This window comes from Carassius auratus, chromosome 32 (assembly GCF_003368295.1).
Source record: "Carassius auratus strain Wakin chromosome 32, ASM336829v1, whole genome shotgun sequence".
In the NCBI taxonomy this organism is placed as follows: Eukaryota; Metazoa; Chordata; class Actinopteri; order Cypriniformes; family Cyprinidae; genus Carassius; species Carassius auratus.
The window spans coordinates 33105345-33127223 of record NC_039274.1 but is presented as its reverse complement, the minus strand read 5'-3'; the positions used below and the strand labels follow the sequence as shown (position 1 = coordinate 33127223).

Genomic DNA, 21879 nt, shown 5'->3' with positions numbered 1-21879 from the left:
TGACCTTTATACTTATTTAAAAAAGTATTAAACATAATCCTAAGTGTATATAATTATTTATTTGTCTTGTTGCCGCCGGCAGCCTCCTCCAATTTCCGGGTATTAGCGACAGCTGCCACCCGGTTTTATTGGCAGCCACTTCCTGCTGCCAGTGACAGCCACTTCCTGCTGACAGCTGCCGATTTTTCGCTGAACCCCCTCTCGTTTTTCTTCATTACTGGTAACACTGTATAAAATATGTTTTTAACCAATGTCCAAGATGTCAGCATGGACAAAAAAGTAAAATACCAAGGACTATTCACATCCTATGATCTGGCTAAATTAACAGATTTGGAAAAATTGAAACACTGACAGATCATGTTTGTTAAAGCCATGTAGATTAAGGGAAAAATACTTTGACGTTTCCTTGGATCATGTAGTTTTGTGCATAGATGTATGTATTCATCAAACATTTTGGCTCTGCTTTCACACTTCTGTCTTCCATTCTCTCCCTCATAATCTTTGGATCCCTTTATGCCACCTTTCCATACCTTTTTCAGGCACTCTGAAAGAGATAAAATAAGGCTTGAAAATAGTGGCTTATTGTAAAGGAAGGATTAGATTACGAGTCTATATGTTCGTGAATGCTGAGAGACACAGAGTGTTATTCTTCCTTGGTCTGAGTCTCTGAGGACAAGGGTTGCACAGAAGAATCTGTAAAGGCTCTTGTCTTGATGATAAAAGTAGCAGTTCTCCACAACCTCTTCATTCTCTTCCAGCATGCTCTCACACTTTAATATAAACATAAAAAGGGATAAAAATTATATATAAATTTCAGTATATAAATTTGACCACACTGTGCCAAAGGTTTTTATTTTATTTTATTTAGAAGATAGTATATTGATCATCTTTTTTTTTACATTCAACCTTCAAACAAAAAACACTATAAAGCATTATTATTAATCTCAAACAATAACTAAATATAATTTAAGATGAAAACATGCAACCACACCACCCATGCCTCTTTCTTTGTTGTTAAGTCTGCCACCTCCACTGGTTCATCCCACAGTTCATAAGGGATCACCAACTCTACCTTCACTCACTTATCCATCAGGTTCTTCAGTGTGCTCATGGTTTGACTTGTGCCCTGGTTAAAACAGTAGTCTAAAATTAATAATCACTTTGCAAATTAAATACACACATTCCAAGTATTTCTTTAAATGAGGATTGACTGAATTTCACGCCGTTGAAGGCTGGGAAAGAGCGCTAAGGCTCCCTGAACTCTCTGCATAGATTTTATATACTACAGAATTATTTCACAGATGTTGTCCATGGACTCAGTGAGTCGCGTTTCTCTGGTAACAAAATGTAATAATAGCAAGAGGAGGGAGACCTTCATTAGATTTGGATTTTTTCCTAACCTTAAGGGAAAGCTTTCTCAAAGGGACAGAACAGACGGTCAGTATGTCATCACTACTTACGAAGTGTTGTATTTGATTTTGCACCTGCGTTTGCCAGTGTCCAAAACTTCTCAAACTTCTCCTTTGAGTGGCCAGTTTTTTCCAGAGTGTCCTGAAACTCCACCATCAGCAGTTTACAAATTTTGATTCATTAGGAGTTCACAATAAGGCCAAAATCTGCATTTTTTGAGAATGATTCGGACTAGGGGAACAGGGGATGCTCAATGCAAAAGCAGATGGTAAGAATGGCAAACAGAAAACACGTTATCGATTTAGTGATTATGCATATGAATGAACATGTATGCGGGGGCAGCTGCATGCCTAATTAAGGGATTTTGAAAAGAGGGATAGCCCATGTGTTAATGTGAGAGTGAGAGACACAGAAAGACAGCAATGAGGGAGACTGGTGGCAGTGGGAGAAGTGTTGCGCTCAGTATGTTTATCTGAGGTTTCAGGGTCAGATATGACCAAACACTTTTTTAAAGAAAAGAAGGAGAGAAAACCTCAAAGAGGAAATATGCATAAAGACAATTAGATGGAACAAAATTAAAATTAGTTTCATGCACTTTAGTTTTAATACCTTGTAAAGTTTTTATTGTAATGTTTGCACAGTTTGTGGTAAATATTTTATGCACAGGCAATGGCACTTCTTGGCTGTTGTGTGTCTTAATAGAAACCCTTTGCTTCACTGGAACCTAATAGTGTGTTTTATGTGAGGATGTGTGCACACACACGTTTGTTAGCTAGACTGAATGGACGGATGAAGTTGCATTCTCAAACATACGGCAGTCCTCATGCAGGTAGACAAAAAAGATTTTATTGTATTGTATTGTAATTGTATATGCTATATGGTTTGGAGGAAGAGCTTAAATAGTTTTGTGACTCTATGGCTTCATAGCAACATGTTTATATGGATTTTATGTTGCACTGCAAAAGTATTCAGCCCTTTCAACAGTTTTCTTACATACTTGATAAAATTAGGTTCTTTAATGATATGTATATGTTTGAGAATTTAGTTTTTTTTATGTGGCATTGTTTCTAGTTTGTAGATATTTTGAAATAAGGTGTTTGCAAAAACATTAAGTCCTGTTGTAGAAGTCCTAGGGTTAGACAGATGAAAAACAATTGCTCTAACAAGGACACAATTGCCTTACAATTGCCCTCCATATGTGAATCATTAAAATAACTACCATTTCCTGACAACTCCACTGTCAAGCATAATTATTCTGGTACTGAGGTGAAAATGTGCCCAAAGAATTTTCTGGTCAAGTTGTTTTTTAGTCATAATTTAAAGACATATGTGTAAGTCAAGCCTTGCACTCATTAAAAATAAAGAAAAAATTCCTATGCTGATTCAGGATAGATGCTGCTGGGGCTAATCACCAGAGATCAGGCATTTTGAAGGCATTTTGTTTAATAGAAGTTGGAATGAGTGGAGCAGATTTTACCTTGAGAATGATCCCAAATGCTCAAAATGGCTCAAATTTACATCGAAATGGTTTGAGAACAAAAAGGGGAATGTTCAGCAATGGGCCAGTCACAACCCTGATCTCAGTCCAACTGATGATCTGTGACAGATTTTGAAAATTGCAGTGCATCATTGTTATCTGACTAACCAGAACAACCTGTGGTGCAAATCTGCATAGACAAATGAGCCAGAATCAAGACTGAACAGTATGTGCTACAAGCATGGTCCACAAAATAGTAATATAAAATATTATATGAATAACTATACTATAAAATATTAACATTAATTTTATTACTGAAATTGCTTTTTTTCATTTATTTATTATTAATTAGATGATTTAAAAAATATTTTCTCACCTTCAGTTGCTAGTCACCATTGACTTGCATAGTGTTTTTTTCCATGCTATGGAAGTCAAGGTGAACTACTACTTTTATAATCCTATAATATAATATAAATACTGACACTTGTATTTATCATATCATATTTATATTATATAATACATTTTATTTATTTTATTTATATCAATAAATATAAGTAGTAATCTGTGTTGGGTGTTTTTTGTTTGCTAAACTCTGATTCATTTAGTGTGTTTCCCTCTGTGAGCTAAGTCAAGACTGCAGTGCTAGTGTTGGCCTGGCCAATAATTGCACACAACCTGGATCCAGACACACACACACAAGTACTAATGCAGACTTACAAACACTCATAGGTGGCTCATTTACCAGCACACTTAGTTGGCCCTTGGCCTGTCCTGTGGCTTGCCAGAACCCCAATAGCTAAAATGTCCCCCTAAATCATGTCCCTTCTCACACACACATACTGTCTCTCATACACTTTTTTCTTAGAATTTGAATTTAACAAGAGGTATCCAATCACTCTTAAACCCTGACCCAAACCCCTCTAAACATAACTTTCCCTCTTAATGTATTTTAGATGTTTTATGTGCAAAGGGACTCCTAACAAATTAACCTCTCCAGGGCATGTCTAAACCTTTTTCCTTTCCAAAGGAAACTACATGTCTGAAAATACACCGTTACCCAATCATCCCTGAAACTAAAGCTAAATTCAAGGTTACAGGACAATATTGAATGACATTTGTTTCAATAATAATGAAGGTAACTTTTTCAGAAACTATCAAAAATATGCCATTACAAAAGAAGAAAAACACAATGAAAATGAAAAAATTAACTCAGTCGCACAAATTTAACATGCTCTTCAAATATGCTTCATTCTTTGTAGGGTAGGGGAAGGGGAAGGAGGGGGGCAAGTTCAGGAGGGAGTTCAGCTTCCTGACAGCCTGGTGGATGAAGCTGTCCTTCAGGAAGGTGGGATTTGACCGGTTGGGTGGGATCACCTGCAATGCAGAGGGCTTTGCGAGTGAGATGGGTTCCGTAAATGTGCTAGAGTGAGGGGAGAGAGACACCAATGATCTTATCAGCTGCTCTAAATATGCGTTGCAGGCGCCATATCACACAGTGATGCAGCTCGACAGGATGCTCTCGATGGTGCGTCTGTGGAAGGTGTACATGATGGGGGGTGGGGCTCTGGCTCTTCTCAGTTTGCGGAGGAAGTAGAGACACTGTTGTGATTTCTTGGCCAGTGCTGTTTTGTTTTCAGTCTCGTAGAGGTCCTCTGTGATATACACACCCAGGAACTTGGTGCTGCTCACTCTCTACACAGTCGCACCATTGATAGTCAGAGGAACGTGATGGACCAGTTTGTAAATGAGCTGTTGAGGGATGATTGTGTTGAATGCCGAACTGAAGTCTATGATCAGCATTCTGACATATGAGTGGACGGCAGTGGCGACGGCATCAATGGTCGACCGGTTTGAGTTCTGCTGCAAAGTCTCTCAGTACACGCCCAAGGACCCGGAGCTTTGCGTGCATTGATCCTGCTGAATTTAACAAGAGTTTACAGATTCTGCCAGCTGTTAACGATGTATGACAAAAGCATCACTTTAACAGAAATAGGATATAAAAAATAATTTTATAAATAGCATGTGCATATAGGTATATATATACATACAGTACAAACCAAAAGTTTGGACACACCTTCTCATTCAAAGAGTTTTCTTTATTTTCATGACTATGAAAATTGCAGAGTCACACTGAAGGCATCAAGGGCTTTTTGACCAAGAAGGAGAGTGATGGGGTGCTGCGCCAGATGACCTGGCCTCCACAGTCACCGGACCTGAACCCAATCGAGATGTGTTGATTCATAGTTTTGATGCCTTCAGTGTGAATCTACAATTTTCATAGTCATGAAAATAAAGAAAACTCTTTGAATGAGAAGGTGTGTCCAAACTTTTGGTTTGTACTGTATATATATATATATATATATATATATATATATATATATATATATATATATATATATATTTATATATATATATATATATATATATATATATATATATATATATATATATATATATATATATATACATACATACATACATACACACTCTGTATATATATTATTTTATTTATGATGCACTGGGGTAATCACTAAACATGGGTTGATTCAAAATTAATCTCATGTAAGAATCCACCCGCCGGCCCAAAATGCGGAATCCAGCGGCTTGGTCGAAGGTTCTAAATCATTCAATTTAGGCAATATTTCTATCAAAAGCTTATCACAGATATTGATTGTTTATTAATTTAGATATTTGAGTATTCTGGAAATCCTATACTTTCAATTATTTGTTCATTAGGGACCAAGTATCACATAGGAATTACACTCAGCTGATCCACAGACACAAACACGTCAGTGCCAAATCTTACTCAGACAATGCAGAGTGCATGGTTATAATACCTTTAAGTGAGCTACACCCTGCATGCTCATAACAAAAAGTTTATTTTTTCCTATAAACACAAGAGCTACACCAAGTTAAGTCAGCGACAGTCAGAAATCTGATCATTGATGCTGCAGTATGATCTGTCCTGAACTCATTACTTGTGTAAAAGACTCCTGTCCACACATTCAATCAATTAGACTCCAATCTCTCCACTATGGGCAAGACCAAAGAGCTCTCTAAGGACACCAGGGACAAATGGCTGGGATGGGTTACAAAAAAAAAAAAAACTAAATAGCATTATAGCCAATAGGCTTTTTTTTTTTTTTTGTCTCATTTTGTGGCCCATCTTCATGGATCTTAATTACAGGGTTCTTGGTGGTTTTCATCAAACTCAATGCAAATGTTTTTTTAAAACATTCTTTAAAATATGTTCTAACAGTTTTGCTTCTCAGGTGATTTTATGTTATTACAATGATGCTTAGATGTTGTTATTGCTAAATTCTAATTAAGAAATTCACTGTACTTGATCTGCAGTCAAAAACATGCATCACAAAAAAAAAAAAAAAAAAAAAACTTTAACCGCTACCATCTTAAATAGTGAGACCATAACCCATGAAGAATCATTTCAGGCTATTTCTGATCCCATAGCAGTGATCCTCAAATCTGGCTCGTTAGATCCATTTTCATGCAAAATTTAGCTCCAACCCTAATCAAACAATCCTACCTGTGATTTTCTAATGATATTGAAGACACTGATTAGCAAACTCAGGTGTGTTTGATTAGGGTTAGAGCTCAACTCTGAAGAAAAGTGGACCTCACAAGTTAGATTTTATGGATCACTGCTGTAGTGCAAAGACTTTCCAGGACTAGAACTACAGGCAAGCATTAACATATGTTAAGGCAGTTTTATTATGACATATCTGTAAGAGTATTGTTATTCACAAATTTATATAGCACAATCTAATGCGGATACGAAGTTAAATTGATCAATACTTTAGTAGTATGAAGCTAGTGGTTTAAGTTTTCTGGACTAACTTAAATCATTGAAGTTTAAGTTTAATACTCTCTGAGCACTAATTTATACTTCCAGTAATGAAGTTAAATATTTGACAGCAAAAAAAGTGTCTTGGACGCGTCAGTCTGTTATATTCAGTCTTCTGCATGCTGCATTCCAGTACTGTAATAAAAGTACAATGAATGCTTTTTGAATCAGTCATGCGTTTCTATGGTTGTGATGTTGTATGTTTTGCATAGGCACCATGGATCCAGAGCAAATGTGGAATTACATGAGCTCTCCTCCAAAAACTAGTATAACTTGCCTTGGTATGGGAGTTTTACACCATAACCATTGTTACTGTCGTACTTTAATGAACAAAGTATATTGGCTCAAGTAACTTTTTTTTTTTGTCTGACTTTTATTTCAGTTCTTACAAAACTACTACTCCTGGCTCTTCCCATTGCTCAAATTGCAATAGGTGCGTTGCAGTGAATATGTACTGTAGTATTTCCTCTGCTTTTACGATCCATTAAGTGCTCTTATGTCCCCTACCATTACAGGTGCAGTTTATCTCAAAGACTGTACTCAGCAGCACTATATCCCAGTGTACGTGCTGGTATGTGGAGTGTTTAGTGTATTTCTGGCCTTGCTGTCTTGTCTGCCCTGCTCCAGGGAGACTGAGGTGGAGGGAGGTCAAACCACGCTCGGCCGTATCTCCAGAGTGTGGAACGCACTAGTTTCAATCTTCTTGTTCTGCTGGATGATCAGTGGTAAGATATGTGGGAGGAAAAGGTCATTTAATGTCATAGGTTTTCGACAGCTTCTGTACATCTAGTTAATCCATTACAAAGACCAACAGCAGATATTCTTCTGAAATCCTGTGGCTTGTGAAGCTGTGTCTGTATGTGTAAATTTCTTTTTTTTTTTTTTTTTTTTTTTAAATCAGGCAGTGTGTGGATTTACTCCATTTATCCTCCTAACTACAACCAAACACTGGCTAGAGGTCCATACTGCAATAAGACCCTCTACCTGTTTGCTTTCTGGACCACCACGCTGGCATACATTCTTTTAGGTGTGGCCCTGTTCATTGGGTGCTCCCTTTGTATCCGTGCTTGCATTTGTGGAAAGGCAAAGGACTAGCAAAAACTCTGTGGGCCGTCTTAATGGATCTTGATGACCAGGGTTTTTGGGTTTGTGTGTGGCTTTTTTTTAATGACGTAGAAATGTGTTAATCTAATGTTTAATTGTCTTAAAATAACTTGTGTTGGTAACATATTTGTATGGTTCCAATAAAAATTAAGTCTTAATACTCATTTTGAAACCGAATATTCTCTGTGCTATTGCAATCATGTAACAATTAAGGCAGTACGTTTTGGCCACCCACTCAGATGCTTTGTTATTCCTTTCAACTTTACAGAAATAACCAGAGACCGAATTAAGAAAACCCTACAGTTGGTTACATCCAGTATGGAGGACTAAGAAAAGTGTATGCATTTACACAGAAACCACACGCAGAGCTTTATTTGCATAAGAATCCAGTCACCTAGTTGATTGGGTTAGACTAGACCAAAAACAAATGAACATAATTGTTCAGAACTACATTACAAACCATAAATTGTCTACCAGCTCTTTTTAGCTACTGAACACAGGAAAAAGAATAGCAAGTGAACTTGTTCAGAATACAGTGACCTCTGGCGTTCAGACAATGACGTGACCGCTGTACACCAGGAGGGTGTTTTTATATATTAGAAAGGAGAAAATAAGATCGATTTATCTGACCTAATTTTTGGTCTAAACTAATAGTATGATAAAGTCGTTATACAATTATTGTACTTAAGTGGTATAAAAGGAAAACGGCTACATAATTGGCACTAAAAATAGAAGACGGATGATAGCTGAGTAACCTGCATTACTGTAAATATGTGATTAGCCTTGTTTCCACTGTCGAGTTTAACCGGGCGTGGTAGTGCGTGCCAAGGCCAGTCGCCAAACATTTCCAAGTGGGTAGGGGAGAGTGGGGTGATTTGTCCTGGGGGCCCTTGTGGAGTTGGACAGAGCAGTGAAAGAGATGCAACAGGGAAAAATCATACGTCAGATGGCATGGGAGATGAATATCTGCAGGATGACCTTGAGAAGAAAAAGGGTTGCCATGATTTTGCCAAGTAAGACATGTTCCTGGATCAACATCATCTGATGATCCTGGATCAACATTATTGTCCAAAAACATAGACCTAACCCAATCTCTACCCCTAAACCTAACCCTACCCATAATTTAGTCCAAAAATAGGGGGAAATGATAGCTGTGAGTAGAATCTCCTAATCCTGATTGTAAGCTTAAAACAGATATTTCTTGAAAAGTTATATCTCACTTCTGATTTGTTGATTGGAATGTTGTTCCTGAATCCACAAGGATGGTGATCCAGGAACATGTTATACTTAGTGAAATCATGCTCGCCAAGAAAAAGATAGGAGAAGTAACAAAGAAAGGGTATAAGAGAACATCTCTAAAGTGATGGACAGGTAATCATCAATCATAGGATAACATATTCTCTCTCTCACACACACACATTTAAAGAAAATAGTGAAGGGGTTATCCCTGAAGGTGATGTGCTCAAGAACTACCCACACCCTAGTTTATATTCCCCTGAAGCATTGACAAGTGGGATGTTAAGTAGTATGCCAAATCCAGACCACCTAGACCTATGTACCGATGGGATAATCTGTAGAAGTGAGGAGATGGACATGCCTCATCAGTGTTTGACTTACCTGCCATTTGTTTAATTTAGCTAACACTGATTTTAGTTCTGAGTTTACACTATGTTATTAAAGAGAAGTTTTATTAAGTTTTTAAGTCGCCTAAGTCACAATAGGATTTTAACTTTAATTAATCTAAATTTATTCTTATATGTTACATAATTGACAGACAGCGTTCTATGTACTTCAGGCATATATTACCAAAGCCTTTTTGCCAGAAATTATTCACAAATATCATATATCGTGTATTTAACTTTGTGTTTTCCCAAAAACTACAAAATATGTTTTATTCCAACAGTTTAATAGGATGACAATATCTGAAGAAACCTTAAATTTGTAATTTTGTAATGAATTTGTATTGCTTTCATATAGCATTACAGTTCATAACAATAAAATGTTCTGTTTTACTTCAGAAATCACTGGCACTATTTACCCCAATGTATTCTCCCAAAAGGCAACTTTATGGTAATGAGCTATGGCAACACAGTTATACCGTTCTCAATATTTTCAATGTAGAGAAAGCTGAAGTGGCCTCTGATCCAGCAGTGAAAACAATGTTAGAGACGACACACAGATGTATTTTCTGACAAACCGAGTGCAATTAAAGATTTCAAAGCAACTATCCGAGTCCGTCCTGATGCAACACCAATGTTTCAGAAAGCTTGACCTGTTCCTTATGCATTACGAGAGGCGGTGGAAAAGGAACTGGATAGACTGGAAAAAGCAGTCATAGTATCTAAAATTGACAGAAGTGACAGGGCCAAAAAGTGATGAGTCCATCTGCAGCTGTGGTGACTATAAAGTTTGCTGGCAGGTGGAACATTGTTTAGTAAACTGGACTTGGCGCATGTTTATCAGCAATTAAAACTGGACCAGCACTCAGAGAAATACCTTACCACAAATACCACTGGGGCTTGTACAAGTAGCATCGTTCGAGTTATGGTGTGGCCAGTGCTCCTTCTATTTTCCAGGCCGTCATGGATCAAATCCTTCAAGGGCTAGAACATGTCACCTGTCTCCTGGATGACATCCTTGTCACTGCCAGCTCAAAAGAGGACCATATCAAGAAACTGGATGAAGTGCTTACCAGACTGGAGAAGTATGGTCTCAGAGTTAAACATTCCAAATGTCAGTTCATGCAAAGCAGTGTTGAGTATTTGGGGCACCGCATCGATAAAGAGGGACTTCATCCTACTGACGAAAAGGTATCAGCGATTGTAAACGCCCCAAAACCAAATAATGTCACTGAATTATGGTCTTTTTTTGGGCCTCCTAAATTATTATGGTCGTTTCTTGCAAAATCTCTCCAGTGGACTTCAGCCTTTACAAAATCTGCTTAAACAGAAGCAACCGTGGAGTTGGACTGCTGATTGTGATATGGCTTTTGAGGAGGCAAAACAGCTGTTGCTCAGTAGCACAGTGCCGGTACATTATGATGGCAATCGACCTCTGAAATTAGCATGCGATGCCTCACCTTATGGCATGGTCACGGTGATCTCGCATTATGGACAATGGAGAGGAGCGCCCCATAGCATTCACGTCTCGCACGCTGACAGAAACTGAAAAAAGTATGCTCAACTAGAACGTGAAGCCCTGTCCATCATCTATGGGGTAAGGAAGTTCCATAAATATATTTATGGACGTATAAGTTCACACTAATAACTGACGACAAGCCTCTGCTTAAGATTCTCGGACCAAAGGCAGCAATACCAACTTTGGCAGCTCTTCGAATGCAGCGACGGGCATTTGTGTTGATGGCTTATAATTATGACATTGAGTATCGGAAATCTGCTGACCACATGAATGCTGACGCAATGTCCAAACTGCCAACAGTGATTAAAGATTGTACTGGGGAAGAAGGAAGTGTGTTCTATTTTTCCCAGTTTGATGATCTTCCAGTGTCTAGCAAGGGACCTAGCCCAAGCAACACGGAAGGATCCTACACTATACAAAGTGTGAGATTATACTGTGAATGGTTGGCCAAACTATGTGTTGCAGGAAGATACTTCACATGTAGACATGAGCTGTCGAAGGACCAAGGCTGTGTGTTGTGGGGAATGCGTGTTATAATTCCACCCAAATATTGTTCAAGACTAGTGGACGAGCTACACAATGAGCATCCAGGAATCTGCTGTATGAAGACCATCGCTCGTAGTTACCTGTGGTGGCCAGGATTAGATGGCTGCATTGAAGAGAGAGTGCGCAGCTGTAGCTGCTGTCTGGCAGTTCAAAATTCACCTGCAGGAGCACCCCTTCATCCTTGGAGATGGCCTGACAGGCCATGGTATAGGATCCACATTGATTTTGCAGAAAAAGACAAGCGGTTCTTTCTAGTAGTGATCGACACTCATTCAAAATGGTTAGAGGTGGTGCCAATGTCATCAGTCACCTCCTCACTCACCATCGATGCACTGCGAGAATTGTTTGCAGCATATGGGATACCAGAGGAGGTGGTCTCCGATAATGGGCCACAGCTTGTGTCTTCTGAGTTCATTGATTTCCTAAAGGGAAATGGAATAAAACCTACACAGGTCCCAGCCTATCATCCGGCCTCAAATGGTGCTGCAGAAAGATCTGTATAGATACTTAAACACTCACTTCTGAAAAATGTTTGTGAAAAACATGGTAAGAAGATGCTTTCACTCAAGCATATATTGGCAATTTCTTGATAATGTATCAGTCTACACCTCATACCGTAACTGGAAAAACACCAGCAGAGCTATTTCTAAAATGTCACATCCGGACACGTTTTTCACTGTTGAAGCCTGGTCTAGCAAAGTTGGTTCAAGGAAAACAGCTGGAACAAAAGAAACAACATGATCTTGGAAGATGAGTCCTAAGATCCTTTGTGGAGGAAGAATCAGTATGTGTCCGAAATTTCAGAGGAGGACAGAAGAAATGGTTGAGTGCAACAGTGATTGAGCGAAAGGGTCCTGTAAGTTATGTCGTGCAGGAGGGTCAGAGAAGGCACACTATCCATGTGGACCATATGTTGCCCAGAAACACTGCAGAAGGATCCCCCATGCCTGGTGTGTTAGAGATCCCAAATTCAAGTGTCATTGATGATAACAGAGGACTATTGAATTTTCATACCGTTGGTGACTGTTCCATGCCAATCATTGAGCCTAAGATATATATATTACAGCTGTTGTAATATATTTTGTTATATTATTTTGTAATACTTTCATCTAAATGGTTGGAAGCCATTTGTTTTTTTTCTGTTACAGTAAAGAAATAAATACATAAGTAGTTTCCAAGCTGTTTAGGTTGTAAGGAAGATGTTCAAATCTAATGGGGAAGGAGTGTAATAGATTTTTCTGAGTGTGATTTATGTAAACCACGCCCCTTCTGAATGTACGTGTATGGCCTGTTATTGAGCAGGAGTTCTCAGTAACAACAAGTACGCTTGCAGAGTATGTGTCTGTCGTTCATCTCTCCTAACCACTTCCTAGCACAATATATTACAGGGTCATATAAGACAATATTGTGCTATATACAAGATGCATATATCCAGCTGGTAATGTCATTTCTCAGATAAAGGCTACTGAGGAGAAAGCAGAAGATTTCACATGCAAACAATTTTGCGCAATTTGGAAAAGCAGAAGACACTTTCGTTTGAAAGTCTGGGGTCATTTTCAGGTTTTCAACAAGGTTTTCAGTGGTTTTAAAGAAGTACTTTATGCTCAAGCAAGAAATCAGTTAATTAGAGCAATTGTAAAATGTTTGTGTGTGAATCTCTGATTCTAACATGCTGATTTAGATTAGATAAGGACAGCATTTATTTGAAATGGTAGTGTATTGTAATATTGTAAATGTCTTTACTGCCAATTTAATGTCATCGTTAGTGTGTTACTTCTCTTGAGGTCCTTTTACAATAACACCAAGATCTCACTGACGGTTTTGGTTGAGGCTAATTAGAAATGAAATGTTTCCTTTCGCTTTAATAAGACCGCTTCATAGTGGAAAGCATGTGGCTCACCGCGGAAACGAGTTTCACTCTGATGTAACATAACGCTAGGTTTGACTCAAGGGGTTTATTGTAAGTTAGGAAATACTGGAAATCCTAGCTACTTTCAGTAAGACAGATCGAGAAGAATTTCACCATTCTTAATGTTATGAGGTGAACACACTACACAGTTATGCTGTTTAAAGCCTGACAGGAGATGCAAGAGTAAACTTTTGTCAACATTTACGCTGAAGTGAGGGACTTTTAATGATCCTTAGAGCCATGTATTCCATTTTAATAATCAACATAGTTTAATGTCTAATGATATCTTATATTTTCTTATTTTTAAACAGAGTAATAGTTCATATTCAGCAACTATCATATATTCTGAGAATGGACGATTCAAAGCCATCACCATTTTTAACATCACTGTTTGGTAAGAATATGATGTCTTTTTATCTGTTAAACTAATATAACCTCTCTCTCTCTCTCTCTCTCTCTCTCTCTCTCTCTCTCTCTCTCTCTCTCTCTCTCTCTCTCTCTCTCTCTCTCTCTCTCTCACAAATGTTTCTAATTTTAGTGTATACTTGGCAAAGTATGTAAACATTATTATTGTCTGAGCAATCTGTTTATTTTTCAGCTTTACTGACTGTTGTTGTTCTGGGGGTTATAATTGCTGCCACTGGAATTGGTAAATCATGCATTTTTACCTCATTGTTCACTGTTGTCTGTGCTAGAAACATTGCCTTTGTAAACCAAACCTGCCTTTGTTTTTTTTTGTTTTTTAGGGGCTTACTTTCTGAGAGACTGTCCTGTCCAGCCCTACATCCCAGTCTACCTTATAGTATTTGGTGTATTTGTTTTGCTTGTTCTGATAGTAAGCCTGGGCTTATTGTGTGGTACACTTGCAAAGGATGCCTTTGAGTTGCTGCTGTTGTCTATCCTGATCATCTCCGTCAGCGCTATCCTCTACCTATTTGTTGTCTGCTGGTTCATCACAGGTGAGTATATGTGACCCTGGACCACAAAACCAGTCTTAAGTCGCTGGGGTATATTTTTAGCAATAGCCAAAAAAAAAAAAAACATTTTATGGTGAAAATAATTTTTTTATGTTTTTATTTTTTTTAATGCCAAAAATCATTAGGATATTAAGCAAATAGGCTATTATGTTCCATGAAAATGTTTTGTATGTTTCCTACCATAAATATATCTAAGCTTAATTTTTGATTTGTAATATGCATTGCTGAGAACTTAATTTGGACAACTTTTAAAAGTGATATTTAATTTTTTTTTTTTTTTTTTTTTTTTTTTGTCACCCTCAGATTCCAGGTTTTCAAATAGTTGTATCTCGGCCACGTGTTGACCATTCCTACAAACCATACATCAATGGAAAGATAATTTAGAAAAAATTGACACTTAAGACTTAAGACACTTAAGTTTTGTGGTCCAGGGTCACATATTTGTCAAACAAGAGTTACAGAAGGAGGGGTGATGATATTTTAAAGGAAAAATAATGTAGAAATGCATGTGAAAGAAGGTTAAACATTCTCTGCGGTTAAAAAATAAAATGTGTAGTCTAGTGCCATAATGCCAAGGCATAATTTACAAACTGGCAAAATTGGCCTTTAATTTCTTTTTTTAATTGGTGTCACAGAGGGAAAATGTCTGTGGCTAAAAGGTAGGAAAACTTCAACACCCATAATACCCATAAGGCTTAAGAACAGGGAATACAAAAATGCAGAAGTACAAGCTGCAGTTTTCACAAAAGTCCAGCAGACTTTTGCTGACATGAATATCTCTGTGCAGATATCTTAGAAAAATAATACACTTTGTCCATTTACCTAAACTACATTGTAACAAGCTGTTTGACGATCGGTGGACTACTCTTTAAATTAAACTGGAAAATATTAGCAAAAATAAATGTAAAATATAGAAGGACATAAAAAAAGAATATTAATTTTGTTGTTTAAATTTCACAGATATCAAATTAATATTTAACTCCACTGAAAAGTTCTCTCTGTGTATTCCAGGGAGTGTCTGGATATATTCTGTACATCCTCCAAGTTATGACCCAACAAATGGACAGAACTACTGCAACAAAACTCTCTACCTCTTTGCATTCTGGTTGAATACAGTCTGTTATGGCTGTTTGGCTGTCCTGCTGCTGTGTAGTGGATGTTCAGTGCTTTATATCTGTGTAAAGAATACTTGCCAAAGGCCACAGTCATTGGCTTCAAACTCTCAGCAACAAGCATTAGATATTTTGGAATATGCATGATTTAATTTAAATCACAATTTAATTATACATTTGATCAGTGTGTTCCCCAAGAATCAAATCCATGACCTTGATATTATATCCTATTTTCTAGTACAGGGCTACAGAAAATCAGCTTTTTTGAGATCACCTGTATAATTATATATTTACCTCCAGTTCAAAATCAAGGCCTAGACTTGAAAAATATCAATATAAATCCAATATAAACTGTCACCGCAATGTGTAATATTCATACTACTCAAATTTTGTTAACCTATTTTTTTTTTATATATAAATAAAAATGTACATAGAGGCAAAAAGGTGGTTGCTCTGCTTCAGTTTGGGTTTGCAAAAACAGTTTCTCAACATTTTGCCAAAGGAAGTGTTTTAAAGCTACTGGCTGAGTCTGCTGACCACAGAGCTGTGAAAACATACTGGTTGACTCCGAGCAGCTCTGTCCGCTTTAACTTCAATATTCTGTTCACATCTTCACAATAAAGCTAATTTTGGGAGAGTTCTCCTCATATTTGAAAGCCTATGAGGCCATTTTTATTTTATTTTATTTATTTTTCTAATATAAAAATTACATTCTTATGAACTATTTAAGAAATTATTGAAGATGGAGACTACGGAGACAGCTGCCAGAAAATCTTTAATTGGTAAGAATATCAAGAAAGCTTTAAAATGGTGTGTGTGTGTGTGTGTATACTATATATATATATATATATATATATATATAATTTCCCCAATCACCAATAAACCAAAAAATAATAATAATAATACAACTCTTCTTTTTTTTTTTCCAGTGATGATAAACATGATTGCATGGATGATTTTAATAACAGCTACTGGATTAGGTAAAGAGCAGTTTTTGTTTACAGTATAAAATATTGAAAAGATGATAAGTGCTGTAAATGCTTGCTTTTAATTAATAAGTGTATATCAATTACCAAAGAAGAGGAGAAGCTTTATCGCACCACTAGAAGCCTTTTTTTATTCTATTTTTTTACATATGGCTGTTTGGATTAATGTTTCTAGGAGCAAGTCATTTTCATGAGTGCCCTGTTCAGCCAAACCTCTCCATCTATGTGACTGTGGCTGGAGTGACTGGTTTGCTTTTACTGTTGGTCATGTACCTGAGGAACACTTTGGATGACTGTCTACTGGCACGGTTCTGCAGTGCCTTCAGCTTTATGCTCTTCATATTCATTGTGTGCTGGTTCTTTGCTGGTGAGGGAAAGAGATTTACATTACTGGTAGTGTCAGCTCAGTGTCAATATAACATCTTTATTCTTATTTATGTATATATAAATAATAGTGAAATTAAAACCAATGGCGTTCTCGTTCTGTTCTTTCAGGTACCTACTGGATTTACTCCATATATCCTCCCAACTATGCTCCCACCAGAGACCACTGTCAGAGAACCCTGTATTTGTTTGCATTTTGGATTAACAATCTAGGCTTTCTTTGTGTGTTCATACTGTGTCTTTTTGGTTTGTATATAATTTTGAAACCTATGCTTTCTTCACCAATAGAGCAGTATGCTCAATAAATTCCAGTGATGCTCTGAAAATGCCCTGTATTATTTATACTGAGTGATCTTATTAAATGCATTTTTAACCCTCTGACCATCTTCGTTTGGGAATCACACTAACCTTCTTCGTGGTTAAAAGTGACCGAAGCCTTGAAATGTTACTTTTTTCTTCTTCAGGAAAACCAATGTAATATATTTCTGTTCAATAATATTTTTTTATTATTATATATGATTTTTAGGGAATTTTATGATACTATGCAATATTTATACAATTATAATTAGCTATTTTCTCCATTAGAATTCATATTTTTTTTATCTCTTTATTTATTTACATTTTTTTTTTTTTATAAATGCAATTGTTCACATTAAAATAGAGTGAAAGCATTTAAAATCCATTTTTTTATGTGAGGGCCAGAGGGTTAAAAGTAGAAATAGAAAAATAGAAATTCTTCTATTTTTTTATTTTTTTTTTTATATGTCAGTATATATTTTTTCATAGAGAACAGTTGTAAATATCAAAATTAAAACGCGTGCTAAACTATTTAAAATACTATTTATTTTTTCATGTATTTATGAATTGAGAGGGTTGTTAGGGTCGTTTTTGCCCCGCCCACAACAATTGCTCGAGGTCAGTTGTCCTGTCACAGCCCCCGTCCAAGAAATGTCGTTATCTCTGTCGAGGTAAAAACAACTGTTCATAAAACTGCGGTGTATTTTGAAAATATCTAGTCCAGGGTAACAAGACGGTTAGTTATGGCCGGTAGGTGCACATTTAATCCAATACATGTAAAACAAGCATGCGGATTTGCAGCCTGAATTTAATGCACGTTTGCTAGTTGACAGGCCTTTGTTTTGGCATGTGCATGTTACTTTTAGGAGATAAAATAGCAATGAAGGCTTGCTGGGTTGTGTGTATATTGCTAGTTTTGTCTTAAGATATATTTCATTAAGTAAAACAGTGGTATAGTTGTATATTGATGCGCCTTTTTATTTTCTCCCGTTGTTTTGTCCTTTTTTTTTTTTTGTTTCGTCATGCACGAGCTTAACTTTTGTGAATAAGTTGCGGAACTAGTAGCAAAATGCTTGCAGGCACGAGAAATGGCTTACTGTCCGTACAGCGGGTTTCCAGTCGGTGCTGCCGTTTTGACGACAGGGGGCGCCATTATCACCGGTAGGCCGATGCACATGATTATTTATTTCATTTGACTGAACCAACATGATTCTACAGCATTTTATCATCTTATGCTCTCAGAGTGTTCATGACTTATGTGTTTTAGGCTGCAATGTTGAGAATGCCTCCTATGGCCTTACTGTATGTGCGGAGAGAACTGCAATACAGAGAGCGGTCGCAGAAGGCTACCGAAGATTTACAGCCATAGCTGTCACATGGTATATCATATATTCCAATACAGGCTGACTTACTGAACAGAGAATATATTTTTAGTATGTTAAAGAATCCTTTTCATCTCACCAACAGTGATATCAAAGATAGTTTTGTGGGACCCTGCGGTGCTTGTCGACAGGTATTAATGGAGGTATGGCTACATATTTGATCACATGTAATGACAGTCATTACTTTAGAATTTTTTTCATTTATCTCAGCTTTTTAAAATATTTTCCTCTCACTTGCTCTTTTTTTTTCTTCTTCAACTCTGTGTTGTCTTAGTTTGGCACAGAATGGGACGTTTACCTCACTAAGCCAGATGGAACCTATAAGAAGACCAGTCTCAGAGAGCTCTTGCCTTTAGCGTTCACCCCAGCTCACCTGCAAAAGAACTAAATGCACTTGCCCTCAAATGTAATTATTATATATTTTTTTAATCTAAATTTAGGATTGATACCTACTATGAAGAATTAAAATGTGAAGTGCGCTGTACATAAGTTTTCCGCTTCTGAAGGCCTTTCCGTCACAACATCATCTCAGTCCCCACTATAGAGCACCATACACCCCTGCAGTCTTCAAAAGATGTAGTACCTAAGGCCTGGTTCACACGGGACGATTTTAAAATTGTCGGCCGATTTTCCAAACCTGAGAGACCCCACACACGGCGATAAAAAATCACCGGTCTAACAGTTTTGGTCGTTCAGTGTGTGGTGTGCAGCCACACGGCAAAATCAACACATCACACACGAACCGAATTGACTCCCGAGCATTCCCAGGTCAGACGGGGAAATCTCGCAAAATCCCTCGAGATCAACGTGACTTCAGAGTAAACAATCATGGCGGAAGAAGAGGGTGCAGTGGCCATAGTTGTGCTTTGTTTTTAACGGAAAAAACAAAACAAAAGAAAAACAAGAAAAGGCGATGGTCAAAAAGGGGTGGAGACAACGCGAGCATGGACTATACTTGCTACATCATGATATTTGTTGTTTCATCTCATAGAAATGTTGTTACGTACTACACAGATTAATAACCGTTGAAATAACGTTCATATATTCGTTTCCATGTACTCTGGTGGACTGCAGTTGTAGATGTAGTTATGCCCATCGACTTTATTTGTATTTGTTATATTTGTTATATTATATAGGCCGGCTGTTTTGATTTTGTTTCCCGGTACTTGCTCGCCGCCTCGTCACCTCGCTTTCTGATTGGCTACACGCCCACAGTCCACAGGCTGCGTGATTGTTTGTCCTCGGGGGACACCACACACGAGAAGAAATCGGGCAAAATAAATCCAACATGTTGGATATCCCTGATTTGAGATTGGAGCGGTCCCGACATTCTTCCGAGCAGAGGAGAGCAGTCTTAACACACCACACACGGCAGGAATATTTGATCAGATTATTTTACGATAATCGGAGCATCCTAAGATTGTCGGAAGGGGTGAATCGGGGCTAAAATCGGCCTAATTATCCTGCCGTGTGAACCAGCCTTAAGAATGGTCAGAAATCTTTAAACAGGTTTCATTGTATACCAGCTTTTTTAATGCATAGACTTGTTTGGCTTTTCTTAATGTAAAACAAAAAGTTAGAGAGAATTTTAAAAGATGGTTTAAACTTTTTTTTCTTTTTTTATTACAAAAGTATAAAGTTACGCTGTCATAAAGACCTATTGAGGCTGTGTGAAATAATCTGGTCAATTTAGCCAGATGTCTGTTGGTTGACCCAATTCACATGTACTTTCAAAGTTTGTGAAAAGTAAATAATATTTTCTTTTTTTTTAAGTAAATAAAATTTATTTAGCAAGGATGCGTTGATCAAAAGTGACAATAAAGATCTTTATAATATTTTTTTTTTTAAAATCTATATTTAAAAAAAAAAATGCTGTTCTTTTGAACTTTCTATGCATCAAAGTATCCTAAAAGAAAAATTAAAAAAAAAGTTTCCTTAAATAATATACAGATATTAAATATTATTTTTCAACTGTGAATAAATTGTGAATTTTTGACTACTAAAATGATTTCTGAAGGATCTTTGACACTGAAGACTGGAGTAATAACTTTTAACTGGTAAGATAGAACATGCAGGATGCCTTAAAGCACAGCTTGATGGAGACAGTTTCCTAGTAGAGAAAATTATTGGTAATCCCTATGACCCTGCTGTCCCGGGACTATTTGAAATTCTCCTCACTGTGAGCCAGAGGGGGCTAAGATACTGTGTTATCACATAGGAAAAACACTCACACATTGTTCTTTTGGTAGACTGAGATGGAAAGTGAACATTAGTTGGTGTGAGAGAGCAACAACGAAAAACATGTCTTTGTCAGGAGTATTTTTGTTTTCTGAACTAAAATGAAGCATTATGAAAAGTATTGACAAGAATCACATACATTTTCAGAAAAATTCAAATTGAGGACTAAAGAGGGAAGTACATTGGAAGTACAATGTTCAGTGTGACAAGATTGCTGCTGATAGCAACCACAGTGATGATCCAGCAAAAAAAACTTCCATGCTAATCCAATGCTACTAGGGAAAGTATACCTACCATGAGGCACTTAAGAATTCCTTCTTTTTTGTTCCATAATTGCATTCACAAGAAAGCACACTATGTGTGTACTGTACACACAACTTAACCCTGTAAAATCTTAAAATCCCCCCACCAGAATACACGAGGCATTCAAAATAGTGGAAACCAAAAGACAAAGCAGATACATGAAATGAAACCTTTGTTTGTGTTTGCATCTACATTCATATGAAACAAGCCATCATGTGATTCTTTTTTTTTTTTAAAAGAAGTGAAATTAAAAGCTATTTCATACATAATAGTGAAATTGCAATTTAGATGATCTGTATTTTTAAAAGATTTATGAAAAGTTGTGGAGGGGAAAAAAAGGATGGTTACTTTTCTCTTATCAACAGCCACTTGATCAAAAGATTCATCCTGTGTGTGCTTAAGCTTTTGTTACAGTTCAACCAGATGTTTTATGAAAGATTGTGGCAGTAAATGCATTAGAAGACGATTCAGTCTTGCACTTTATAAGCTATTCTGATCAGAACAATCTCAAGACCGTCTGTATATGAGAAAGCACAATTTTTCCACTTTACTCATGTTTTTCATTAAGGAGAGTATTGGTTCTCATGGGCATGTTTGTGGAATGAATTACAGTTCACTCAAGTGAGCTCGGGCTCAGTGATGCGCTCAGGATTTGGAACGGGAGCGTTTAAGGTTGAATCTCTGCAGGAACTCTGCCTGAATTACAGTCGTGATTGTAGCGTAACTTTAAAAAAAAAACCGCGCTGTTAGATGA

At 37.1% G+C, this 21879-nt stretch overlaps 1 protein-coding gene, 1 long non-coding RNA gene and 1 pseudogene across 5 annotated transcripts; 2 read left to right on the top strand and 1 right to left on the bottom strand.

Moving 5' to 3' along the window:
- Positions 1-294: 294 nt before the first annotated feature.
- Positions 295-1578, bottom strand: LOC113052447 (protein canopy 4-like; annotated as a pseudogene).
- An 11999-nt stretch (positions 1579-13577) lies between these two features.
- On the top strand, positions 13578-17231 carry LOC113052219 (uncharacterized). The gene is made up of 8 exons (XR_003277005.1): positions 13578-13657; positions 13758-13840; positions 14045-14095; positions 14193-14405; positions 15435-16317; positions 16465-16515; positions 16697-16888; positions 17017-17231. It is a non-coding gene; the product is annotated as an uncharacterized LOC113052219 (long non-coding RNA).
- Positions 17232-17758: 527 nt separating this feature from the next.
- LOC113052217 (cytidine deaminase-like) lies at positions 17759-18978 on the top strand. Of its 4 annotated transcripts, none has more exons than XM_026216602.1 (5): positions 17759-17952; positions 18253-18363; positions 18470-18581; positions 18670-18727; positions 18859-18978. In XM_026216602.1, exons 1-5 carry the CDS (start codon positions 17946-17948, stop codon positions 18970-18972), a joined length of 402 nt encoding a protein of 133 aa, XP_026072387.1. In that variant the 5' UTR covers positions 17759-17945; the 3' UTR covers positions 18973-18978. The 4 variants fall into 4 exon arrangements, with proteins under 4 accessions (XP_026072387.1, XP_026072389.1, XP_026072388.1 ...); XM_026216604.1 differs by having other exon boundaries at positions 17760-17952; positions 18282-18363; XM_026216603.1 differs by having other exon boundaries at positions 17761-17952; positions 18234-18363.
- Positions 18979-21879: the final 2901 nt, after the last annotated feature.